At 42.5% G+C, this 25639-nt stretch overlaps 1 protein-coding gene across 2 annotated transcripts in view; it reads left to right on the forward strand.

Annotated features, from left to right (window-relative positions):
* Positions 1 to 1611: 1611 nt before the first annotated feature.
* LOC115378223 (paired amphipathic helix protein Sin3a-like) overlaps positions 1612 to 25639 on the forward strand; it is a 31642-nt gene continuing 7614 nt past the window's right edge. The window contains exons 1-18 of one of the 2 annotated variants that reach the window (XM_030078421.1): positions 1612 to 1828; positions 7946 to 8162; positions 10466 to 10654; positions 10919 to 11025; positions 11241 to 11556; positions 11781 to 12032; positions 13482 to 13634; positions 14143 to 14298; positions 14884 to 14967; positions 15410 to 15528; positions 15663 to 15873; positions 18288 to 18404; positions 19991 to 20229; positions 20330 to 20513; positions 21376 to 21964; positions 22364 to 22533; positions 24210 to 24383; positions 24854 to 24946. In XM_030078421.1, the coding sequence (XP_029934281.1) occupies positions 7968 to 8162; positions 10466 to 10654; positions 10919 to 11025; positions 11241 to 11556; positions 11781 to 12032; positions 13482 to 13634; positions 14143 to 14298; positions 14884 to 14967; positions 15410 to 15528; positions 15663 to 15873; positions 18288 to 18404; positions 19991 to 20229; positions 20330 to 20513; positions 21376 to 21964; positions 22364 to 22533; positions 24210 to 24383; positions 24854 to 24946 (3348 nt within the window). In that variant the 5' untranslated portion in view covers positions 1612 to 1828; positions 7946 to 7967. Of the gene's footprint in view, positions 1829 to 7945; positions 8163 to 10465; positions 10655 to 10918; positions 11026 to 11240; positions 11557 to 11780; positions 12033 to 13481; positions 13635 to 14142; positions 14299 to 14880; positions 14968 to 15409; positions 15529 to 15662; positions 15874 to 18287; positions 18405 to 19990; positions 20230 to 20329; positions 20514 to 21375; positions 21965 to 22363; positions 22534 to 24209; positions 24384 to 24853; positions 24947 to 25639 lie in introns of both variants that reach the window. The other variant, XM_030078413.1, reaches the window with a different exon arrangement.

The following is a 25639-nucleotide window of genomic DNA, read 5'->3' on the forward strand; positions in this document are numbered from 1 at the left end:
GAGCTAGGCTAACGACTCCCATAGACTTCAAGTCTTTATGCTAAGCTAACACAAAATGCTACCCATAGGAACTGAACCAGTGGACGTACAGAGGTGAAAATGGTATTGAAGATCTTGTCTCAGTCTGGAGAAAATGGAAAAATGTTATTTTACCCAAACTGTTGGAGTATTTTTATTAGTATTTTAATAATTTAGATCGCAGTGGAGTGGCTCCTGGAGTGGCAGTGGAGTGGCTCCTCTCGACTCTCTCTGGACAGCACTATCTTTATTCTGCAACATACAGACAACTGGCTCACACTGACTGTTAAACCTGTGACACTTTGGATAAATATCGATTCACTGGATTTCTATGAGGATTCCAGTCTGAAAAACCTATTTTCTCCTTTTTCTAGACCCCAAATCTCATTCGCCACAATCACAAGGGTCACAAGGCTGTTTCTAATCGCCCTGTGAGGCGTCTTTCACCCCGGCTCTCGCTGACAGGTTTTAGTTGTGGATTTTCACAGGTTTTCAGAGAGAGACCAGCACGCTGAGCCAGCTGTGTTTCCTGCTGCCGGGGATTTCAGGCCCATGACAGCTCAGATGGGATCTCTTCCTTCACGTCAGTCGTGTTTCCTAACAGTTCACTGCATAAATCAGGTGTAGACGTTCACCGCTACACATGATCTGACACAGGCCAGATATGTATTATAGCTTTTAAGATGAGTGCTCCATCATGTTAGAGGGAACGGGTTGTGAGAGTCAGCATGTTATACATTTAACCCTCATGTTTCCTTCAAAATTACTAATATATATATTTTTTATCAACTGGGGTCAGTTTTATCCCAGCAATTTAAACCTCCAGAAAATGATAATAATAAAAAATAATTATGTGTCTTGTTGATGACCTAAACAGACCTTTAAATAAAATATAATCTCCCTTATGCATCATAATTTTTGTGGGAGTTATGTTTTCCTTCCTAAATGTCACATAAACTAACAGTGGTTCTCACACTACTACAGGTGTTATATTACTACAGGTGTGGTTATGTTCTGTTAGGTCCCTAAAACAGAGGGAAGTTTTTTTTTGTTTTTGTTTTTGTTTTTTTAATATTATAAATGTATGTAATAGTTCCTCTGTGTCATCCAAAATAACTAAAACACATTTGTGCAAAAAGTTTTTGTATTTCTTATGTTTTATGCAGCTGAAAAAAAAGTCTGGCGACAAACAGACCCTAATGAAACACCAATGCATACCAAACGTGTACATTACATTGAAATGTTAATTTCATGTTTACCCACATTAAATTAGGAGCAGTCATGAAATATGAAGCAAAAAAAAATATGTTAATCGTGTATTTATATATGTTAAACACTGAATCCGGTCAAACTGACTCCAGAAATAGTATGAAGGCGTTAATAAATTGTGATGTGTGTTTTGGAGACTAATGAGAGCTTCATATGAGCCCATATGACAGCAGCAGCGCCCGGGCTGCGGAGCCGCTGCTCCGGAGCGGCTGGAGCCATAAACGGAGCGACACTTCCGGCTCTGTATTTGTTTTCATTCTAGGCGGCTGACCAATCAGGATGCAGCTCGGGAGGCGACGAGCCCGCCTTCCCCGGAGCCACGCCCCTATGTTCAGGGAACACCGCTCCATAGATTGTTGTTAGCGACTTGGCTAGCTAGTGCGGGCAATTCATTTTTTTGACATTTCCACTTGAGACCACTCTATCCAACTTCACACGTTGACACAGTCAAGTGGATGCGAGAGTAAAAAAAAATCTGGGGGTCTTGGCCGCGCCTCTTCGGTGTGTCAAGTCAAGTTGTTGCTGGTCGCAGTCTTGCGAGGTAAGTTAACTAGTGTTAGCTAGCTGCCTAGCTGGGGACAGCCTAATGATGGGGGTTGGTTGTTGTGTTAACATAGCATTTAGTCAGCTACATAACCTTGCCGAGCTGTCACCGGCCACGTATACAGCAGCTCAATAATTTCGCGAACAGTAAAAGTAACTAATAAAATACATAAGCAGTGGCTGCCTTAGCTGGAAACACCAAGAAGTTGGTCAAGCTAGTCTTTCCAAGTGAGGCTAGCTAGCTAACAGCTGCGACCGTGGCTAGCGAGCCGAAGCTAACGCTAAGCAGACACTCAGCTTGACATTATGCATCAGATATGTTCGTTGAGTTAAATTTTACTGCGCAAAAAAATACACGTTCATGTTAGCAAAGTTCTTTTGGTTGCTCGACGGCAGGCTCACAACAAAGTATTTTTCTGTCGCAGCACAGTGTTGTAGTTGAAACGCTGTGAAACGCGGTGGTAATGTGCGGCGGACGGTGCGGAGCGTTTAGCAGAGTTGGTTAGCTAGCGTCCCCATGCCACGGGAAGAACCACACGGCGTGTTTAAGGTTAATTCACTGCATCTCCCAAAGCCTAGCAGAGGCTATCATCACCCAGTGTGCTGTAACTTGTAGCTGTATTTCTCTGTTGTCTGTGTGTGCCTGTCGTAACACCGGTGGCAGCCGGGCGCAGCTCATATTGGATGTTTCTGATCAGAGTTTCGGGCGAGCAGAGAGCGATGTCCCGGCGGTGACACACGACACGATCACGCTGGGTGTTTTTTGCTCGCCACATAACTTCGGGCGCAGACGAAAGCCGAAAGCCACCGCCAGCTGTCGGACAACAGAGTCGGCAGTTAGCCCGTCGAGACGGAGGGTGTTAAGCTCGGTGTTTCAGCAGAGAGGGGGAGGGGATGAGGCCGGGCTGCGACGACATAACGCCTGCCTGCCTCGGCGGGGCTGGCGGCGAGCTACCTTTAGCATTTTTGGCGTCAGTCAGCTAGCTATTACTGCCTGTCGCGTTTATTTTTTTTAATTTCGACAACGTTAGTTTGAGGTTTCTACGATTTTCGCGACTCGAAAGCGAATTTTCAGCCAGTGTTTTCCGAAACTGGAGGCGCTGGGTTGGGTAAGAGAGGCACAATGTCTCCGCCAACCACGGAGAGCCGAGCGCAGCGCTGCCACATGGAGACCATCCGGATGAATCGCAGCGGAGGGTTAAAATGAACACATCTTTAAAGAAAATTATCGAAAAAGACCAAACGAATAGGAAAGCATAGGTGTAAACGTGTGATTTCACACATAAAAAATATTTATAGTGAGAAATAATCATGTTTGATACCGCCCACTCACGCACTCTGGCCAATCGCAGTGGCCAAAGGAGGAGGGCGAAAGCGTTTCATTTGCTGACAGCGAAGGTTACGTTGCGTGTAGCCGACGTGCTCTCAGAGTCAGTTGCTTTATTGATCCCCTATGGCCAATTGGGTCAGCTGTAGTTTGCTGACATTGTCAAGAGACGAGTTGAATGTTAAGAAATAGAAAAGTATGTGCATAATGCGTAAAGTTGTAAAAAAAAAAAAAAAAAAAAAAGTGTGTGCATTGTGTCTAAATATGTGCCTGAATGCTACAAAAATATTATAACAATAAACAGAAATAAGAAACTGAGCAATGCAAAAGAAGATATCTATATAAACAGGAGTATTGCACAGTTTAATCGTTGACAGGTCCTACAGGTATATATTACTGCATACCGTATTTCACCAATTAATCGCCCGGCCGCAAATAGCCGCCGGGTTCTTATAAACGCCTGGGGTCTGCACGCATTTTGCATATTAAACGCCCACCCGAATAACCGCCGGGGCGATTATTTACATTATATTGAGGTAAACCCAAAATAAGGCTGTTCACCTTATTTTTGTAGAAGTAAACAGTTAGCCGCACAATAACAGTGCGGCACTTCCGTTTTCTGTCAAAATAAGAGCGCTAGCTAACGTCAGAACAAAAGGGTGTACCGTAATATTAAATCGACCAACTGAAAATATGTTGGACAGTAGCTGTCATCACGATAATGACGTGGTGCAAAAATAAATAAAGGCCTGCAGCGAATAGCCGCCTGGTTCTTTTAAACGCCCGGGGTCCAAGTCGATTTTGCATATTAAACGCCCGGGCGATTAATTGGTGAAATACGGTAGTTGAATAGTAAATAAGCAGTTAAATTGTGTACATTTATGCAGGCCATTAACTCAGGCTGTCTGACCCTCTCTCCTCCGTGGACATGCACAAGTTATGCAGCAATAAGGAGAAATTATTGGCTGGATACTTTGAGAGATGTTTTTGAGTGTGTTTCTAGGACAAGATTACATTAATGCTGTTTGTGAACATTAAAAAGAAAAAAAAACTGACCTGGAATCAGCAGTCGGGAAATTAAGTTAATTTATGCATTATTTCAGTGAAATGGTTAAGTGATTGTCTGTTTGGCCGCTCTTTGGTATTGATCATGCATCATACAGAGGGCAGAATTATCGTACAGATACGATAGCTGTCGCACATCTGGCAGTGCTGACTGTGGCGGCTTGCTAGGTAGCATCACAAGATTATAAATGGTGCACATAAATGGTTTTGAATGAGCAAACCAAAAATCAGGCGAGAGTTGTGGTACGTAACCACTGAACCATCAAGGAACCAAACCAAAAAAGGGAGGATGAAGAATAATGATAAAGGTGCTATAGCAATTAATGACAAGGTTACAGGAGGAGAAACAAACAGTCGGTCCCCTCGATGTGGCCACAGAAAGGGATTTCCCCATAGTATTTAGAGATGTTAAAATAAAATCACACTGATTTTGCATAGTAGGAAGAGTTAAAACAAAAGCATTTTCTCATTAAAATATTAGATGAATCATGGATATGTGGGATTAAAAGGTGCATGTCACTGCTGCCCTTATTGAACATTTGGTGACGTCACATGACTTTGAAGCTGTTGGTTTTAACACTGTGAGCTGGGGCTTTTGAGTTCTGCAACTTTTGAAGGCTGTAATATTAGTGAAGGAAGTAAGTAAAGTTTATTTATAGAGCACATTTAAACATAGCTCAGGCTGACCCAAGGGCTTTACAAGAGGACAGCAAAAAAGTGCTGTACAAAGGACATTAAATACAAAGTTGGCAGAGAAATCAACAACACTAAACAACAAGAGACATGTGGAGAGTTATAGACGTGACAGCAAATTAAATGTTAGCAAGTTTACAGTTCCTCATCAAATGCCACAGACATTGTGCTGCACCGTAGATGTGGCTCAGGTTTGTACATGAAATCCGTTTTAATTAGCCCGTCTCTGTTCTTAGGGTTGTTTTAATCACATTGCAGCTTGTTCCTGTCACATTGGTGATATTTGGGGTGCATGGGTCAAGAAAAGCATGTGGACTGCTCCACCAATTTGAAAGTAATGTATTAACCTCCGAATCACATACAGCTGTTTTGGTCCAACAGGGCATGATACCAGTAATGTATGGTTTAAAGGCTGATTTTGACATAATACATTATTCAAAATCTTAAATACTATCTTGCATTGATTAATCATTTATCTTTAAAAAAAAAAAAAAAAAAACTCTGTTCCTGGCCCTTTGACCCTGCATCGCTAATTTGGGGAAACAAGACAACTAAATATCAGCCGTTGAGCCACAGAGACGGGAGGAAATAAAAATCTCCTAATTGTCTGTTATCACCAGGAATATAGTGGAGGATTAAGCCACCTTAATACACTTTCCCAAAAAATAATTTCCAAATGGTTCAGTCACCTTTTTCAGGGTGATTTTTGATTTGATAGATTTTGATTTTAATTTTTTTTCTCTTGCAGGAAAAATGCATGTTTGCTTTATCATCAAAATAAAATTGACTTTTAATTATACACACTTGTTTGCCTCATGGTCAGCGCTAGTGTTATTAACTGGATGTCACATCTTAAATGCTTTCCTTTTGGCCCATTGGGAAGCAGAGGCCCATACATCACCAGTCACAGCCCACCAGTCTGTCAGCTGTCCGGTCCAGAGCAGCGAACCTCCAGATCTTTTGAGTGAATTGCTATTGAAAATTAGTGTCAGGTTACATTCATTTGGGCAACATTCATGGTGGCAAAGACGAGAGGATGAATATTTTTTTTGTTTGGTGAACCTGTGGCCTCAGGTGGAATTTGGGGGAAGGAATACGTCTGTGGCTTTTTTTGCGTTGACTTGGTTAATACATGTTAAGGAATCTTTACACACCTGGAGCGTATTAGCGCTTCCCCAGTGGGGCATCTGTGTTTGAAATAACACACTTGTTAATTAACACATCAGTCGTCACTGTGCCGTGCAGTTTGCTGTGGCACTGCCAGTTGGCTTGTGGGCATAATGCCATGTAAACAGTGTCTACTGATGCTGAATAAACACTTCAGTTTTACTACTCTTGCAGTGTTTTGGCTGTTACAGTTGCATAGTTTTCAAAATAAACCTACATCTTTCTTTTTACTTTTCACGCTAATCTGACTTTGGACATACCCATTTCTCCTTTACTCATCATGGTGTAATCGCATTTATTAAGCTTTGTGAACGTTATAATTCATCCGTGCTGTTATGGAAATGAAATTAAAGTTGTTGTAAGTCTTGTTTAGATCATTATTTTGCAGATGCAGTCTTTTTTTTTTTTTAGCTACCACAAGTTTAAAGCTATGCATCTGTGTGTAATAATTTTGATGTGTGCCAATACAACACCAGCACCAGCCCTGTGATTAGATTACGTGAACATTTGAATGTTAAGATAAAGGTAGGCAGATGTTGATTTCTGCATAATAAAAACGCTGGGGCTGAAAACATTTACCCTGTCATTTATGCAGCTGAAACGCCTTTTCATTCAACTTGAATTTGAACTTGAACTCCATAAAACAATACAGTCAGTGATGTTCTTTATTTTTGATAGGCCGCCTTATGTTTCTCCCACTGGAACATATTTTACAGCACTGGTTTTGTCATGGTTTCATTTCTAGGTCTGCACATGGAGTGTCAACGGGTTCAGTGTCCTCGGCAAAAAAAAAAATTCAACCGTGCTCTTGGTTTGGTTTTGGTTTTTTGAGTTATCTGACATTAAATTAGAGGCGAAGTAGGGTTTTGCATTTGGGTAGGTGTGGCAGTATTTGCTGAGGTACAGCTTTCATTCTAATATATAATGCAGCCTGCATAGGCTTATATATATTCTTATTTTTTTGCTTTCAGAATCTGACTAATCATATCCCTGTGGTGTCAGTCAGATGGGAAAGAGACCACCAATTTAGTTAGGCCAACCAAAATGAACAATTTTCAGACACAGCATGTTAACGCCTTACATAGATTTTTTCCATTTGTGAACTTGGTGATTAAGGGAAATTTAATTAAGGTAAAGAATTTCAATGAAGTGATGAATTCTACCTTTAGATTAGAGACCCTGAATTCATTACAACATGAGACAATTCATCTGAATGCGTTTCATCGTATGCTGTGATTCAGTGTTATCACAGGCTGCTGATGGGGCTGGTAGCTTGTGTGCCGTCTGAAGCAGTTTTAGGGCTGCAGTGGGTTCTGTGTTCGCTGTAGCCAAGCACAAATCTACAGCCTGTTGCTTGCCTATTAGATGTGCCCTAATGCTGAATGAGGCTTTTCTCTTGTGATATTTGTTTAACTAGGAATAAACTTTAGCAGGTTGGCACAAAAATGCGCGAAACTCTTGAGCCTCGTTGTAAGTCCAGTTCAAAGAATTCAAAATTCAAAGCACTTTATTTAGTAGAAAACTGTTAAAAGCCTTTTATTGTTCTGTTTGCTTGATCAAGAAATCCGGCAATGCCCCAGCACATTTTGGCATTGGCCTGCCTGAGGAGCACAAAGCTTTAAAATAATTACATGCTTAACAAATGACTAATAAATGCTTTTCAACCTTTTTTCCCAGAAGAAAGCCTTGGATTTTGTAATTTTTCTCTGACGCAGTTACAGAGCATTTTGTGCACAGGCATTTTGGAGAATAGAGTGCACATGGCTGATAAATACTTACGTTTGATACCGCTCACAGATGAAATAAAATCAGGTAACACTTAGAGACTCTGTTAACCGTCACACTGTTACTTGTCCTCTCCAGCCCCTTTGAGTATGAGCATACAATGAAGAGGCGTGCAGAGGACCAGGAACCAGTATTTGCATCCCAGCAACAGCAATCACGTCGTCTCCCAGTTCCAGCTACTGCAGAGAGCTTCCAGCACCGCGTCCTCGCCCCGGCCCCTACTGTGATAGAGGCAGTCGGAGACAACATGCAGCCCTCCACCGGCATCCAGTACTCCATCCCACAGGGCTACCAGGTACGCTGCTTCTGATCGGCGTTGCATTGTACAGCAGCTTCACTTATTATCAGCTGCTTTATGCAGGAGCTAGACCGGGGTCTGAAATTAACACCCGCCAAGCACCAGATAAATCAGTAAAGGTGTCACACTGTGTGGTAACTTTTTTAATGCAAGAACATTTGATTTCCTTGGTTATATTGTCTTTGGTGTTTAGCTTTTTTCAAATTTTATCCCTGTTGGCCGCTTAATGCTATGTGCTCACAGCGGCGTGTGTATGACGCGCCATGTCACAATGGTTCCCACATTTGGATGCTTGATGGGTGTGGCCACTTATGATGATTGACAGTTGTGTTCTCCTATATCCTCTCAACACTTCCTTGCTGCACCTGATAGGGTGAACGCCTCACTAGTGGGCCGTATCTCCCGGATTTCAAACCGGACCAACATGGCGGCTCTTTTTGAAACGTAAAAAGTGCACCAACATGTGTTTCTGAGAACATTTGAGGCGAGAAATAAACCATGCAGCTGCAGAATCTGTATTCATTTCAGATCAGCAGTGGTTAGTTTAAAAGTTTTTTAAGGAGTGGCAAGTCGTACTAATTTGCATAAAGTAACCTAGACCTCAACTTTATGCGAATGAGACGCAAACGTGACACCCCGTCTCTCAAAACGAAAAAACATCCCAGAAAAAAACCCAGAAGCACAAAATCCCACCCTACATGCTTCTATACACACTGTAGCACTGAAATCAGATTTTTATTGACGAAAACATTCCTGTCATAGTTCGGCTTGATATGAAAAGAAAGTAAGAGCGGAGTATCTTTATCTTTGGAGTTGCTGCTTGCACATTACAGTTGCAGATGACAGTTACTGTGAGTAAATTTGTCCTCCTTCTACCCGATACTTTAGGAGAATAGCTTACATGCCGATGGAAATTCTCACTTTTATGTTTTGGCTCTCCTGTTAGCAAACAAGTTTCACAGACAGATGACACATTCTCTTCGTAAATAGTCTGCACCACTGCTGACTCAGCAAATGGGTACATTTACATGCACACTTGAAACCAGATTATTGTAATTAACCACATTAACCACGACAGCTTCCTCGAGCTTTGCCCACCTCCCCCCCAGAGGGTTGGACAGCCCTGTGAGCGGAAGCAGATAGTTTCCTACCCCTCTCCAATAAGTGAAACAGGCTGTGACAAATGTGTTTTTTGTTTCATTTTTTCTTTTCGTCTGTAGTGATGTTGACACAAAATTATTGAACATTCTTCAACAGCTGTATCAAACAGATGGTTCTATTTTTATTCTCCTGAGTATTGTACAGCATGTTTATTATTATGTCTCTTTTCCTGCACATGAACAAAAAAGAAGGTGTTAAGAAATGTGCATTAAGGTCTACATGGCCCAGTCTCCAGGTTTTCTCAGAGAAATGTAGCTGTGTTAACGGGATTTTTCTGAATCTCTTACCTCACCTAATGGAAACCTGGTCCATTGTTTACAATCATGTAAGTGCCTTATGAGGGCAGAAACCTGATTATAATACTAAAGTGCATGTAAATACATTAATTGATTTTTACAGACCGATGTTAACCTCAGATCTTGATTCCTGCAGCGGCCACTGGTTTCTGCAGCTGCAAAAGTATCAAGAAATACCTGATTTCCATGCAAAAACAAGTTTAAAAAGTTGTGATAGCCTAGCTGGAATCTGAGGTGGGACCACTTGTGCCAGTACAACAGGGAAATGGGTATCTTAGGTCGCATAGGAGCTTGCTGACCAGAGGCTAATAATGTGAAGATGGCAGCGTAAGACATTATGGCCACTTTGCTGCAATATTTAAAGGTGCACATCATCTGTTGTAGGGAGCAGACATTGTCCTTACCCCACTTCATTTGGTGCTAATTTTGAATAAGCCTGGACGATGTGGAGAAAATCAAAAATCACGTTATTTTTGGCCAAATGTCAAATTGTAGGAATGACTATTGGTGCTTTCATGAGATATTCACACAGTGTAGATTTTTAATAAACAGGCATTAGTAACGTGGATATGATGACGAGGCAGGTAGAGACAAATCATGCAACAGCTCATAAGCTCAGAAAATCACATCCTTTTACTGTAATACAGCCTTTTAAACCGGGAGACAACACCACTAAGACAATATCTAGTCTCATGTCACAATATTAATATATATTAAATATTAAATATAAATATTAATGGTAGTACATCGTCAAGTCCTAATTTGGACATACAGTTGGTTGCCACTGTGGAGAGACAGTTGTGTTTAACACTTTTGAAATGTTGCTTTGTTTCCTCCTAAAAGGTGCCTTCAATGCCTCAGAGCTCAAGTGGACATGGACATGGGCACAGCAATACGTCTGCACCTCATGTTGGGCCCCACTCACACAGCCCAGCAGTTCAGTCTCAGGGGCCCGCAGTGGTCCAAAGTCACGTTCATCCTCCCACACAGATGACTTCTACCCAAGGACAGCAGCAGTTCCAGCGACTGAAGGTGCTGCTCCATTAAGACATGCATGTTTTTATACACCAAAGCCATTTAAATGGCAGCTATCTTGGCCAAGATTACTGATGTGCAGCTGTGAAATCGCCAATAAAACTGGAGCGTATCAGTACCCAAATGGGACCTTGTTAAACATGCAAATGTTAAACATGCAAATTTTATATTTTGTGTTTTAATGCTGCATGAATGTATGAATTTTTACCTTGAAGTTGTGAGGAGGGGAATGTTTTCTCACTGTGTGTCTTTATTTTGTAGGTTGAAGATGCCTTGTCCTACTTGGATCAAGTGAAACTGCAGTTTGGGAACCAGCCTCAAGTTTATAATGACTTCCTTGATATCATGAAAGAGTTCAAGTCACAGAGGTTAGTTCTAATTTTACTGACATTTTTCCTTGACGCTTGGAGAAAATCAGTTGTAGACGTCATGAAGTTTTGTGATCTGTTTTCTCACCACTCATTGACAGTATCTGCTGTCTGCTTTGACGTCTGCTGTGTTAGTGTTGGCTTTGCAAAATGGACCAGCCGGTTGAAAGAATCATATACTGAACTCCGTAGTGACTGTTACTCTCTCACCACAGCATAGACACGCCCGGAGTGATCAGCCGCGTGTCCCAGCTCTTCAAAGGCCATCCCGACCTCATTATGGGTTTCAACACCTTCCTGCCGCCGGGATACAAGATCGAGGTGCAGACCAACGATCTGGTCAACGTGACCACGCCGGGTCAGATTCACTACATCACCCCTCACGGCATCTCTGTGCAGAACATCCCTGTGAGCGGAGCGTCCAGCCAGCCTGCGAGCCACCACCAGCACCAGAGTCTGCAGCAGGCCGGCCCACACGCCAACCCCACCCCGCCCGTGGCCACCCAGCCTACACCAGCTAAAACCAGCAAGGTAGGTGCTGTTTTACTGGCCTTATGTGCAAAAAATATAGAGCTCTGGAACGTGTTGGCACCAGTCATCAAGCCGCAGTGGCAGTTTTGGACTGTTGGTGTAAAAAGTCTTGAAGTAGGATTTAATTTCAATAGTTAAACCTGCAGAGATATTGTAAGCATTCAGTCGTGTTATCACATGCACACCTGAACTTACGGCTCTGCGTTTCGCTTGTTTCCAAACAGCCGATGCAGTCTCCAGCCCTGACCCCCACCAGCCAGCCTAACCCATCCATCCCATCGTACGCCTCGCCGCGCTCGCCTTCGGTCCAGTCACACACTCCAGTGAGCAGCACGCCTTCCGGTGGGCCGCCGCTCCAAAACAACCAGCCTGTGGAGTTCAACCACGCCATAAACTACGTCAACAAGATCAAGAACCGCTTCCAGGGCCAGCCAGACATCTACAAAGCCTTCCTGGAGATCCTGCACACCTACCAGGTAAAGGAACGCGCACACACACACACACACACACACACACACACACACACCTTCAGACTGATTCAGAGAGCAGCTGGTTGCCCGGGTAACCACCATAGCACGGTTATTATAGTTTTGATTTCACTTTCACTTTTGTTTTAATTCATTTTTAAAGTGGGGTTGCTTGTTTAGTTTGGTTTTTATTTGTTAAATGCTTACTTTTACTTTTGTTTTGATTAGTTTCAGTGATAAGTTCAGTCTTCTTTTGTAATATGAGTTATCAGGATATGGGTTGTCAGGGGCGAAATACAAAAAGGTCAGAGAAGGTATTGTGTAATAAAAACTCAACACAACATCCTACCATTTTTTAAAAAAAAAAAATGCATTCACTTACAATGAACAGCCACTCAGAGTAACAAAACATAGACAGAGACAAAAACATTTTTTTTATTTATAGACATTTTGACGTATATTTCATATGTGTTCTAATTATATACATTTTGTTTATAATTTTACCTCATTTGTTTGTTTTGTAAACACAATACAGTTTCAGTAAGTTATAGTAGTTCTGTAAAGCCTCATTCTAATTTTTATTTCAGTTAAAGAAAATGTTTCTTCACATATAATTTTTGTTTTTTATCAGTTCACACATGTAGTTAGTTCTGTTAATCTTAGAATTAATAATAATAATGGCGATAATAAAAAAGTGCGTCTTAATTGTACAGCTCTTTTCTTAGTACTCAAAGACACTTTATAGTAAAAAGAGAAAATCCCATGAAATAAACAATACTACAAAAAATAGAGTAGATAAAGTCGATAAATTAAAACAAACAATGAATTCAACAACAATGACACATTAGGGAACTAGAAGCATCAGATTGTAGAACAAAAGCTACTAGTTCCTGTAGTGAAGCGGCAGACGGAACGGCAGCGTTCGACCGGCCGGAAGCCAGGCTCGGTTCCGTTAATGTTGCGGCTCGATTAGTAGTGACATCATCAGCATGTGTGAACGCGGCCTAACATTACAGGGTTCAGGACGCTCCGGTATTGAACTGTGTGAGCCAATCACAAGTTCGCATGGAGGTGATGAGGTTTTTCCTGCTGATTAGCTTTGGGAAAGGTCACACAAAAGAGGGAAAAACACATAATTATACTCTGAAGTGTTTTGACAAAAGATGGGCAGAAATTTTGAATTGGACAAAATGTGAAAATGAAGCTCCGCAGCATCCGGGCAGACAGAGAGATGATGTCAGGGTGTTTCCAGACTGCTCTGACTCCATGATGACAGATGCATTTAACCGTAATGGTAGTGTTGGGTGACTGGTAGCATTACGGCAAAGAACTAGAAAGCCACATCTTGTCTTGTCTTGTAGTGATAAATTTAATCAGGTAGTTTTACGGTATTCATGCGAGAAAGGGGCTCGCGGTGATGTTTCAGCTTCACCATGTGTATTCTTACCTTTTTCTCAGAAGGAGCAGCGAAACGCTAAGGAGGCCGGAGGCAACTACACCCCAGCCCTGACCGAGCAGGAGGTCTACGCTCAGGTGGCAAGGCTCTTCAAAAACCAGGAGGACCTGCTGTCAGAGTTCGGGCAGTTCCTGCCAGACGCCAACAGCTCAGTGGTGAGTGTGGCGTGAACACACTCCTCAGATTTAACAGGCTCATTATGAAGTGGCTGGTTTTGGTGTTGTGATTGTGACTGTGCTCTGCTCTGGAACCCAAACTCTTTGATCAGCTGTTGGTGTCAGTTTGAAATGATGGTTTTCTTTGCATCTGTTTTCTGGTAATACTGTGCTGCTTATTGAACTTTTTTTTATAGCACTTAAACATATTTTGCTCAGGCTTCTGGTCCACTATTGCATCTGCATGTTTTTTATGTTACTTGTTTTTTAGTGATCTCTATTTGTCATATTTTTATTATTTTTTGCTTTTTAGCCTACTCTTGATTGTGTCCTTCCTGTGGTACTACTGCGGGCTCAGGGAACGATATTTCATTTTTTTGTGTACGCAGTTGCACAGAGAAATGACAAATAAAGAAATCTTGGTGCAACAAGCTGATTCCTCTAGAGGGATCATTAAAGTTTCATCTTATGTAAGCGTTGAGATAATGGTGTGTAACACTCTCCTCAGCTGCTGACCAAGACCACGGCGGACAGGGCAGAGTCGGTGCGAAATGATCATGGCGGCACAGTGAAGAGGCCGCTGCTGAACAGCAAACAGAGGCTGAACCAGAACGGCCTGCCAATCAGGAGACCCAGTGGAGTGGGAGCCACGCCTCCTGTCAAGGTGCGTTTACACCAGGCGTCAGGTAGAGGTAGCCCACAGGGACTGTCACCGTACAGCTTACCAGCACCTTTCCAAAAACAGATGCGATGCAAGACTGTAAGGTCTATGAGACGCAGAAAGTTTCCTGTTGCCGCAACACTGTCACTGTGTTGAAGAAATGTTTAATTTTAGAACACAAAGCGTGTGTGTGGCAATACATAAACAAAACAAACTTTGGGGTCATGAAGCATTTTGCACACAGAACAACCAGTGTTTGCCTCTGCAGTACAACAGTTATGTCTTGATTTGACACATTTAAATGTGAACTATCCAAATGTCTGAATGTTAAAATATTTTCCCATATTAAAACTTTTTTCATTTTAATTCCGCAAAATATGAATAGATTTTTTTCTAGAAAAGCGAATATCTGAAAAATACAAGCGCCTGTGATAGTCATAATTTTTACTGTAAATTAACTTGTGTTAAGTGGCTTAGGACAAACACATCTGCTAAATTACATCATGAAATGTTTAATTGATCTTAGGCTGCTTTTTAAAACGTCAGCACAAGTGTATTTTTGTTAATGATTTGTTATCCTTGCAGAAGAAACCCAAGATGATGGGGAAGGACAGTGCCATGGCTGAAGCCAGCAAACACAGCACTGGCACCGAAACTCTGTTCTTTGAAAAGGTCAGTATTGAAGTTAGTAATGTCTGTTTAGTGTTGGTAATGATAATAATAACAGTTGTACACTGCAAAAGACAAAAAAAGTATATTAATAAATCAATCTGTCTCTGCCTCAGAGTAAAAAATCTGACAGTGGGATGAGATAATCCCTTTTTTTAATGCCAGTCAACTTGTTTACATTCATATTTATATTTGTCCCTCAAAGTCCTCAAACAAGGGAAACTAAGGAATTTTTTTACCTTGTTTGATGGACAAAATGTGAAAGAAAAGCAATATTTTAACACTGAAGATGAGACTAAATGAGTGGTTAAGTTTGAGTTGTGTTTTTTTTTTTTTTTTGGTAGTGTAGTAATAATGATAATGTTGCGATGATAAGGTCAGTTCAGTATGAATCGTAACAGAAAGGAAACTCATTGCCCATGACTTCCTCTGGTTCCTGTAACAGGTGAAGAAAGCCCTCCGCAGCCCTGAGGCGTACGACAACTTCTTAAGATGTCTGCTCATCTTCAACCAGGAAGTGATTTCGCGTGCTGAGCTGGTGCAGTTAGTTATCCCATTCCTGGGGTGAGCTCACACACACACACACACACTCTTGCCCATCCTTTGCCTCACTGCAGTCTGAGCATTAATACTTGTTTCTTGGATTCATAATCCCTTGCAGAAGAATTAATGGTGTGTTTTGCATCCATTTTGGCCAGAAAATTCCCCGAGCTTTTTACATGGTTCAAGAACTTCCTGGGCTACAGAGAGTCGAGCCACGTGGAAAGTTTCCCCAAGGAGCGCGCCACGGAGGGCATCGCCATGGAGATCGACTACGCCTCCTGCAAGCGGCTCGGCTCCAGCTACAGAGCGCTGCCCAAGAGCTACCAGCAGCCCAAGTGCACAGGGAGGACCCCGCTGTGCAAAGAGGTCAGTCGCTGCCAGGCTTTTTTGGTGGGGAGTTTTTGTCAGCTGGAGTTGTGTGCTCGTGACTGAACCACAGCGGTTTGGACCAGTCAGGGTCTTACTGGCAGCTACAGGCGTGCGTTATGTGTGACGACAGCGAGAATCGACAACAGCGGCTCCCACAGAGGCTAATTGAGTTAGTGAAGATGCTGCTATATTGTCAGTTATATCATAAGTTCCTTTCACTGCAGCTTGTTGTTGTTTCCTTCGTCGCTCTGCTGCTCCGTCTTATGGTTCGTTGAGCTGATTGGTTGAAGTCAGCCTGTGATAGAAAGTGACAGACAGATGGTTTCTCCAGTCATCTGCCAAGTACTTTTTTGAAAGTGCCTGCCCTTTTCCAAACAGTTTCCGACGACAGCTCTTCAGACAGTTGACAGACAGTAACAAACCACCTGGGGCCTGAACCATAAAGCTGGATTAACATACCTGGGGTTTCTCTTAGGTATCTGGCTTCACTTAACCAGACATCCGCAATCCGGATTTTCGGTACCATGAAGCCACTTATCAACTCGCTAATTGAACCCAGCGTTTTCCAATCTAGATCTGTGCACGCTCACATAAAAAGGGCGGAGTTTGCTGCATGCGACCAACCGCAGACATGAAAAAATCCACCCGAGCCGCATACTTTACGATGGAGGAGCAGACAATAATCTGAAATAAATACGAGGAATATAAATCCATCATCCAGGCAAAAAGCAACACAGCTGAAGCTGCAAGGAATGCTGGCAATGTGTGTCAATGCATACGTTAGTGGGATTATAATATTACTTCCCCACCATGACGGTGCGAGTAGATCTGACTATAGTAACATTTGTGTGTTCCATAAATTAATGTGGTTATGGCATGTGATTTCAGCCTTATTATTTCAGATCAACCCCAGTGGAGCAAAAAGAACGTGGGAGCAAATAAAAAATAAGTATGAAAACATACTTCAAAGTACGCTTACTATATCTCATACATGTAGCATGTGTATATGTACATGTTGTAGCTGTATATCCTCCAACATGCACAAGGCTTTACTTCTTCACACTGTCTCATCCAATGGGCAGGCCATTTTCCAAGAGAGCTGATTGGTCAGTAGGTGGGGCTTTTCTACCTGCTGAGCTCTTATCCTGAACTTCACCTGCTCCGGAGCAGGTTAGGTGTTCAGCGTATGTTACCACGGCAACATACCCCGATAAAAAGTGAACCACCTTCGTGGTACAGAAAACCCAGGGTTAACCCTGAAGTGACCTCGCTAAGCTCAAATCCAGCTTTATGGTGCAGGCCTCTGGTCTGTCAGGTTGTTTTTTGTCCTCACTGAGGGTCCCGCTGCGTGGGGCGAGGTAGGACAGGGAGCAGGCTTGTGTCAGCATTCTGTTTTGTGTCTTTTGTTTGTTTCCCAGGGTTTTATTTTGTTTTCATGCTGATTTGTTGCTTGGCTTGTTCTCTGAGACATGTTTTGTGAAGAGGAGTGACGGTTTATAGACAGTTGACAAAGGAAGAGCCTGAATAAATGAGTGGAGAAACAGGAAGTTGTCTCCTTTGGGTTTGTGATGATGATGATGGTGATGATGATGATGATGTAAATCGTGACGCTGTGGCCTTCACACTCACCACATCTCGATCCAGTTGAACACATTTTGGACTCAGTCTTGACTGCTTCTTTGTGTCTGTGAAAGACATTCCTTTACTAACAGTGAATCCTTTTTTCAGTTTTCCCACGGTCCTAGAAAATCTCTGAAAGTTTGTCAATGTGAGGAAAAAGTCATAAAAAAGGTCTTAAATGCTTTCAAAGATGATCAGATAGCCATGAAAGCATCTGATTTTCTGTATTTCTTCTGCCCAGTGGCGGTTATGTTTCTGCCTCATTTTGTTTCTCTGTCTGTCTGTTAGCAGGACGTCTCTAAAGGTTATGAACACATTTTAATGACATTTTGTGGAAAGGTTGATCATGAGGAGCTGATGAAATGTTCACTATGACTAGACAAAGGGTGGGCGTGATTTATCTTGAACATCCAGCATGTGGCACTGTTATATATTTACAATTTCATAGTGTTGGTGGAGGTATGCACTTGACTTGAGTGTTTACGAGTTGAAATTTAACTCCCACTTTGATCAGCATGCCTCCGTTCTCTCTGTCAGCATCAGCTCTTCACGTCCTGAGGAAAACTCTGATGGAGCTTTTTGCAGCAGTTTTAACATGATCAGCAAAATTTTCAGTCTCAGAAATCCAATGTCAGTATTGATCGATGTCATTGCCAGTTTTGAGAATTTTACTGAACAAGGCCTTGATAGTCCTCAAAAAGGCCTTGAATGTGAAATGTGTGTGGAAACCCTGTTTTTTTTTGTGAAATGTAATGCAGTGAATTTTCTAACAAGATTATTTGCCGTTGCAGGTTCTGAATGACACCTGGGTGTCGTTTCCATCGTGGTCGGAGGATTCAACGTTTGTGAGCTCCAAGAAAACTCAGTATGAAGAGCACATTTACAGATGTGAGGATGAGCGCTTTGAGGTGAGAAATACTTCCTGTGGCTAATAACTGGTAATGGATGCATTTGTGCTGAGTGCTGTTACTATTGCTCTTATCGTTGTTCTGAATAAAATACGTGAGCTGTGTCAGGATAAAACTGTTTTCAGAAGTTTACCAATGCACAGGTGTCCGTTTACATGTTGGTGCCCTGTGGTGTTTCATATTGTGTTACTTATTTGTTATTTTCAGTTTAGACAGTAAATTAAACTATTGCATTTTATTGTCCAGCCCCAGTTGTGCAAGAGTGAATGGCAGCAAGTGGCAGAAGAACAGGAGCACAACTAGTTAAACTGTATAGACACAATCAGGAGTAAAAGTAAAAGAGAAGGATAAACTATTTGATTGGTACAAACTGTAAAAGTGTTGGCATAACTGGTTTTGAGGCGCCCGAAAAGGTAGAAGTGCACATGGACTGGAGCATTACCATAATACTATTGTAACGTTTTCTCCTGTTTTCGTCTGTTTTGATGCCCAAAGCTAAACTATAGACAACATTTATTAAAAGTTAGACTGTGTGGAATAATTTTACATCTCAGTTTTGGTACTGACATATTACTTATTTTAATAATTAACCTGAGTAAGTAAATGAACTGATTGTATTAATTTTGTTTTGTGTTAACAGAATGGACAGTAGGACAAACTTTATTAAAACACTGCAGAGCCCACAGTCCTTACGTAATGCAGTATATGCTGAAATTTTTTGTATTTTAAGTGTCTTTCTGTTGTGCACAATTAAACAAACAAAAAAATAAAAACAATAGTAGAGTCCTGGGTGCACAAATGCACCCAGGACTCTAATGCCCCTTTTCCACTAGTATCTACTCAGCTCGATTCAGCTCGACTCGGCTCGACTCTACTCGGTTTAAGAGCTTTTCCATTAGGTCGTAGTACCTGCTAGCAGGTCCCATTTTGGGACCTACTCAGCCGGGGTTCCAAGCGAGCTGAGTCGAGCTGAAAATGTGACGTAAACGCCGTGCAGGCAACTGATTGGACAGGGAGTGACGAGAGCGACTCCCGCACGAAAACAAAATCCGACATTAAAAAAAAAAAAAAAACGGCAACAGCGGCCGTGCACATTGATTGTCAGTGAAGTTGTCAAAGTTGGAAAATGGCAAGCACACCGCGACCGCAGTCAAATAAAGACGTGGAGACTTTTCTGAGCTTGGTGGCAGCCCAAAGAATCCAGAGGGAGCTGGACGGTGCGCCGCCTTGCTATGACGACTCCACCCACAGCGAGGTGCTACTCAACTGTAATGGAAAACCACCTAAACCGTGTCGAGGCGAGTAGAGTCGAGCTGAGTCGAGCCGAGTAGATACTAATGGAAAAGGGCCATAAGGCTGCTAAGACGAGTCCATGTCACAGCGGCCTGAGTTGAAATCTAAGCCGGATCCTTTGACAGTAGAAACAGGACAAACAGAGTGATGGGATGACATGATGCACTGTCTTATAAAGCAGAAATGCCTAAAAAATTATATTAAAAATGAATTAAAAAAAAAAAGGCTTGAGAGTCGTCCGCTCTGTTTGCTGACTGGCAGGCTTAACTCTGTTGCGATCTCGTCCCCTGTAGCTGGACGTGGTCTTGGAAACCAACCTGGCCACGATACGAGCCCTGGAGACGGTGCAGCGGAGGCTCTCTCGCATGTCTGCCGAGGAGCAGCTGCGCTTCAGGCTGGACAACACGATGGGCGGCTGCTCCGAGGTCATTCACCGAAAGGCCATCCAGAGGATATACGGGGACAAAGCCCAGGACATCATCGACGGGCTCAAGAGGAACCCAGCTGTCTCTGTCCCCATCGTGCTCAAGAGGTCAGTCGCTGAGGGAAATTCTTGTTTGCTTTCTTGTCCGTTCAGGGTTTTGGTTTGAGAATCAGTGAGCTTCATCAAGTTTTGCGTTCACCGTTTTCAGATTAAAAATGAAAGAGGAAGAGTGGAGAGAAGCCCAGAGAGGCTTCAACAAAATCTGGCGGGAGCAGAACGAGAAGTATTACCTGAAGTCACTCGATCACCAAGGCATCAACTTCAAGCAGAACGACACCAAAGTGTTTCGCTCAAAGACCTTGCTCAACGAAATTGAGATGCTGTATGATGAGGTAAGGAAACTTGGTCTCTACACATAATTTTTGACGTTAATAGCTTCAAAAGAATAAGAATGTAAACGTGTTGACATCTTTTTTTTTTTTTTTTTTTTTTTTTTTGTCCGTTCTGAGCATGCACAGTTTGGGTTTGCCTAATTTAATTTGAAGATACATGTGGGGCATATTCACCAGCCAAGATTTTTGTGCCTTTTTGCTCAAAAATATCATACCTCCGGAGAGATTCCAGGATAGAAAATGCACATGGATATTATGTCCAATTTAGCGTGCTTTTCTCAGGTCATTGTTCCCCAGTGTCAACATGCGCCAGATAGACATCTTTTTACCTCTCATTGTGTCTCACCACTGACATTTATGTTTCTATGACTGACTGTGCCTTGTTTCTGCTTTTGAACGGTGTCCGAAGTTGAACTTTTGCCCAGACTTTCAATTTTTGCCCTGATGCAAAGCTCATGACTTTAGGTCCCTTGGTTTTAGAAACTAAGCACAAAATAGAAGGGGCGCGACAGATATTGTTAAACTAAACCAGGGGTAGGCAACCAAAAACTCCACCAGGTGATTTCACTGATTAGCTCCTCCTCTCTGCTTGAAAGTGAGGTAATCAGCGAAATCACCCGGTGGAGTTTTTGGTTGGAATCAAAACCTGCAGACTCTCAGCTCTCCTACCGTGAAGTCAAAAATTAGGAGAATTTCATCCTGGTGGTGTTTTTTTTATCATCAAGATCAAATCCCTCTGAAATCAACCAGCAAAAAAGGGAGATGATTTGTTGTGTCTCAGATTTTCTTTAATGCAGACACGTTCTCTGTTTCCATGCGCCCTAACGTGTCCCTTCAATCCCCTCCTGTTTGTCTCCTGTAGCGCCAGGAGCGGGCGTCAGAGGACAACGCCACGCCGCCGCCCAGCGGCCCGCACATGACCCTGAGCTACGACGACAGCCAGATCCTGGAGGATGCCGCTGCCCTGATCATTCACCACGTCAAGAGGCAGGTGGGCATCCAGAAAGAAGACAAGTACAAGATCAAACAGATCATCCACCACTTCATCCCTGACATGCTGTTCGCACGGCGGGGCGAGCTCTCTGATGTGGAGGAAGAGGACGAAGAGGAGGAGGAAGATGACCTGGAGATGGACCAAGATGGCACCAAGAAGCACAACGGCCTGCCAGGCAGCAGCAGCTCGTCCAAGTCCAAGCTCCTCTTCAGCAACACGGGGGCCCAGAAGCTGCGGGGCGTCGACGATGCCTATAATCTGTTCTTCGTCAACAACTACTGGTACATCTTCCTTCGTCTTCACCAGATCCTCTGCTCGCGGCTGCTCAGAATCTACGGGCAAGCCGAGCGGCAGATCGAGGAGGACGCCCGCGAGCGAGAGTGGGAGAGAGAGGTGTTGGGGCTCAAACGGGAGAAGAACGAAAACCCAGCGATCCAGCTGAGGATGAAGGAGCCTAGTAAGTGCAGAAACATTTAGAAGACAAAACTGGTTCAATTTTGTTTTTTTTGGTTTTTACATTTGACAACAGTCTAAAGTTTTACTGTAATTGTACTCAGTTGTTAATGAACTAACGTAAGGGTTTGTTGGTGCTTTTTACATGCAATCTATAATCCATCTATTTTCAGTTAGTATTGTCAAGTATTACAGTATTTTTGACCAAATACCTTGAAAATGAATATTGTGATTATGTTGTGGGGATGATCATTAAGTTCAGAAAATCACTAATGCATTCTATAAAACCAGAAAAAGACAATACTATCTTAATTCTCCATCTTAGACACCTCCTGTGTCAAAGATGGAGAATTTCCTTCTCTCTCTCCGTCCATCTCACTCAGTTTGTGTTTTTTCGTTGCAGTGGATGTTGACGTGGAGGACTACTACTCAGCCTTCCTGGAAATGGTGCGTAACCTTCTGGATGGAAACATGGAGCCGGCTCAGTACGAGGACTCCTTGAGGGAAATGTTTACCATCCATGCCTACATTGCCTTCACCATGGACAAACTCATCCAGAGCATCGTACGGCAGGTCAGTACAACCAGGCTTTGACGACATAATCTGACATTCATCATATAGAAAGACTCTAGAGTACCCAACTACTGCATGTCATATACATGTGTGTATGTTAGCACATGTTCTCACCTTCTTGGCATGTTTTCAGCAGGTTGAGTGGTTTCATAAATCTGACCTATAAAATTAATCAGTACATGAAAATGTCAGCGTGCTACATGACAGTTTAATTGAAATGAATTCAAATGGCACTCATTAATCCTGTTTGCTATTTTCTGTTGCCCTTTTGCTCAGTCTAGTATACTGAAAAAGTTTACTGTGTAGTTCTTCGGTAATTTGGCAACCGGGCGGACTTAGGGGTTGATACTGGTGATATGTAGCTTTTTCTGAAAACAAATCTAGAGTTAATGTGGTTTGGCTGAAGTCAGTGTAACCAAAATGTCTGTTTAAAGCCCCGGTCACAGCCCGCCAGCTGTTCAGCTTGAGCCAGGGATGCTTTTATGGTTTAGCCACTGACTGAAACCGACCAATATTTATGCCAAATTTACTGATCTGGAAAACTGATCTATGATCACAGATGTAGGGTTTCCCACAGCCTTACCTCAGAAACCCAACGTGAATGTGTTTGCAGTGGGATTAAATGTTAGCTGGAAGAACCACAGCCAGTCACAATCAGCTGGCAAAATATCATGAATAACTGCACTAACAGAGAGAAACCAGCCGGCTGCTCCTCCTGCAGCTGCTCCCTCTCTGCATGTGGAAGCTGAATTGATGAACTCAACCTGAATACAGCAGCTGGCCATACAAATAGAAAAGAGTGAGCTCAACAAGAAACTTAAAAGAAAAATGTTCATCTATCATTTGAATTCATGATAATTGTTTTCAGGGGTATTTAGCTGGCTGGGGTATTTCAGGGTGGTGTGAAAATGAAGGGCTAAGGCTGGTTTGTTTCTTAAACTTTTCCTGATCCTGAGGCTTCTGGTTTACCTTTTAAGAATGTCGCCCCTTTCCAGGCACGGAGAAATATTTCCTCTCATGTACGCACAGAACAAGCAGACATGTTCATGGACTAATTTGGAGAAGTGAGGCAGCGCCAAGCGATCTGATCATCTGTCTTGTCTTGTTCTTTGAAGTCAGAATGGTGTGTCCCAGGCCGAAAATGGGTCAAATCCATATTTCGTGTCTATTAGAAATGGGCGATATGGTATTAAATCAGTGACTCTCAAATTACTGAGGATTCTCTCTCGCCTGTTGCCTCTGCATTGATCGAATTTGATCATGCAAAGTTTATTGAGAACTTAAAGAAAGTTTCAATCCTGATAGCTTTGCAGGCTTAGGGAGATATAACCATATATACTGATTTTATAATAATTAGCATCCAGAGAATTAATGCTTCATCTAACATTTAATGAGAAGAAGGCAAAGAAACAGAATTTTGTTATCAGAACCTGGAAAACACCATTTCCCAAGAACCTCCACTGCGCCAGTGGCCGGAAAGGCGTGTGCTCCGGTGACTTCATAGTTTGTAGGAGAGGTCAGAGGTCACAGAGGTCAAGTCCTTCCTCTCCATCCTCAACATGCATGTTTGTATTTAAACAGTGTTAATGTGTTTTGTTTTGTTTTGTTTTTTTTATGGTTGAATCTTCCTTTAACAGCGGCTTAACGGCGGCATATTAATCTGATTTGGTCCACAGCTCCAGCACATTGTGAGCGATGACGTTTGTGTGCGTGTGACGGACTTGTACCTGAGTGAAAGTGCCAACAAGGCCACCGGGGGCTCCCTGTCCACCCAGGCGTCCAGGGCCGCGGCTGAGGGGACCTACCAGCGCAAGGCCGAGCAGCTCATGTCCGATGAAAACTGCTTCAAGGTACCTCAGACACACGGGTGGAGTCCTGCCTCTTCATGCTGCTCCCCCTCTCCAGCTTGTTGTCTGTGTCACTACTATGATTTCCCTCATCAGGCTTCAGTGCAGTCAAAACGTTTTGTGTTGATGTTGCTTACAGCTGGTATTTTAGGCTTACACCGAGTATCTCCACATTTTTTCATACCAAGAAGTGTAAGTTTCCCTGGTGTTTTATTCTCAGCAGGGCAGAAGAACGTCTGACACAGGATTTTGTTCAAGTGACACAAAAAGTTTCCTCTGAATCCCACACTAATCATTTTCTTTGAGGGATAGTGCCTCCTTGGTGGGGATTAATATTGAACAATTAGATTAATAAATACAATGTGCATACACGTCTTTGCAGGTTGAGTAAACTGTTGAGTGATAATTTTGGACACCACACTAACACACACTGTTGACACTCCTCTGCCTCTCATTGCTTCTGTTTCGTCCAGCTGATGTTTGTGAAGAGCAGAGGAAGTGTCTCTCTGGCCATGGAGCTGCTGGACACAGAAGAGGAAAACTCAGACGAGCCGGCTGAGGCAGAGGTAAGACACAACTTGATTATCATTTGCCAGCTGCATTATAGTCCAGTAATTTTAGGCCAAAGTTGGGGTCAACCTAGGACAAATTGCAAGAGAAGCAAACTCAACTGATTTTGTATCCTCAGTTTGTCCTGAGTGAGGGGGAAAAAAGTCCCAAGGAATCCCATTGGTGGAAAGTTTTGAAAATCACCTATTTAGGACCACATATTACCAAAAAACACTGTTTTTAACACACAGGGGAAAGGGTTTCAAAATTTTACTTTCAGATATCACTATACAAATTCACAAGATGATTACACACAAAAAGAAATGAATTAAAAGGTTAAACCTTTTAATTCACTGTTTAAATGTCTCTTCTGTCATTTATTCCTTATATTCCTTATTAGCGCATATCAAATCAGATAATAAGGAATATAAGGAATAAATGACAGAAGAGACATTTAAACAGTGAATTAAAAGGTTTAACCTTTTAATTCATTTCTTTTTGTGTGTAATCATCTTGTGAATTTGTATAGTGATATCTGAAAGTAAAATGTTGAACCCCTTTCCCCTGTGTGTTAAAAACAGTGTTTTTTGGTAATATGTGGTCATAAATAGGTGATTTTCAAAACTTTCCACCAATGGGATTCTTTGGGACTTTTTTTTTCCCTCACTCAGGACAAACTGAGGATACAAAATCAGCTGAGTTTGCTTCTC

Source organism: Myripristis murdjan, chromosome 3, assembly GCF_902150065.1.
Source record: "Myripristis murdjan chromosome 3, fMyrMur1.1, whole genome shotgun sequence".
NCBI lineage: Eukaryota > Metazoa > Chordata > Actinopteri > Holocentriformes > Holocentridae > Myripristis > Myripristis murdjan.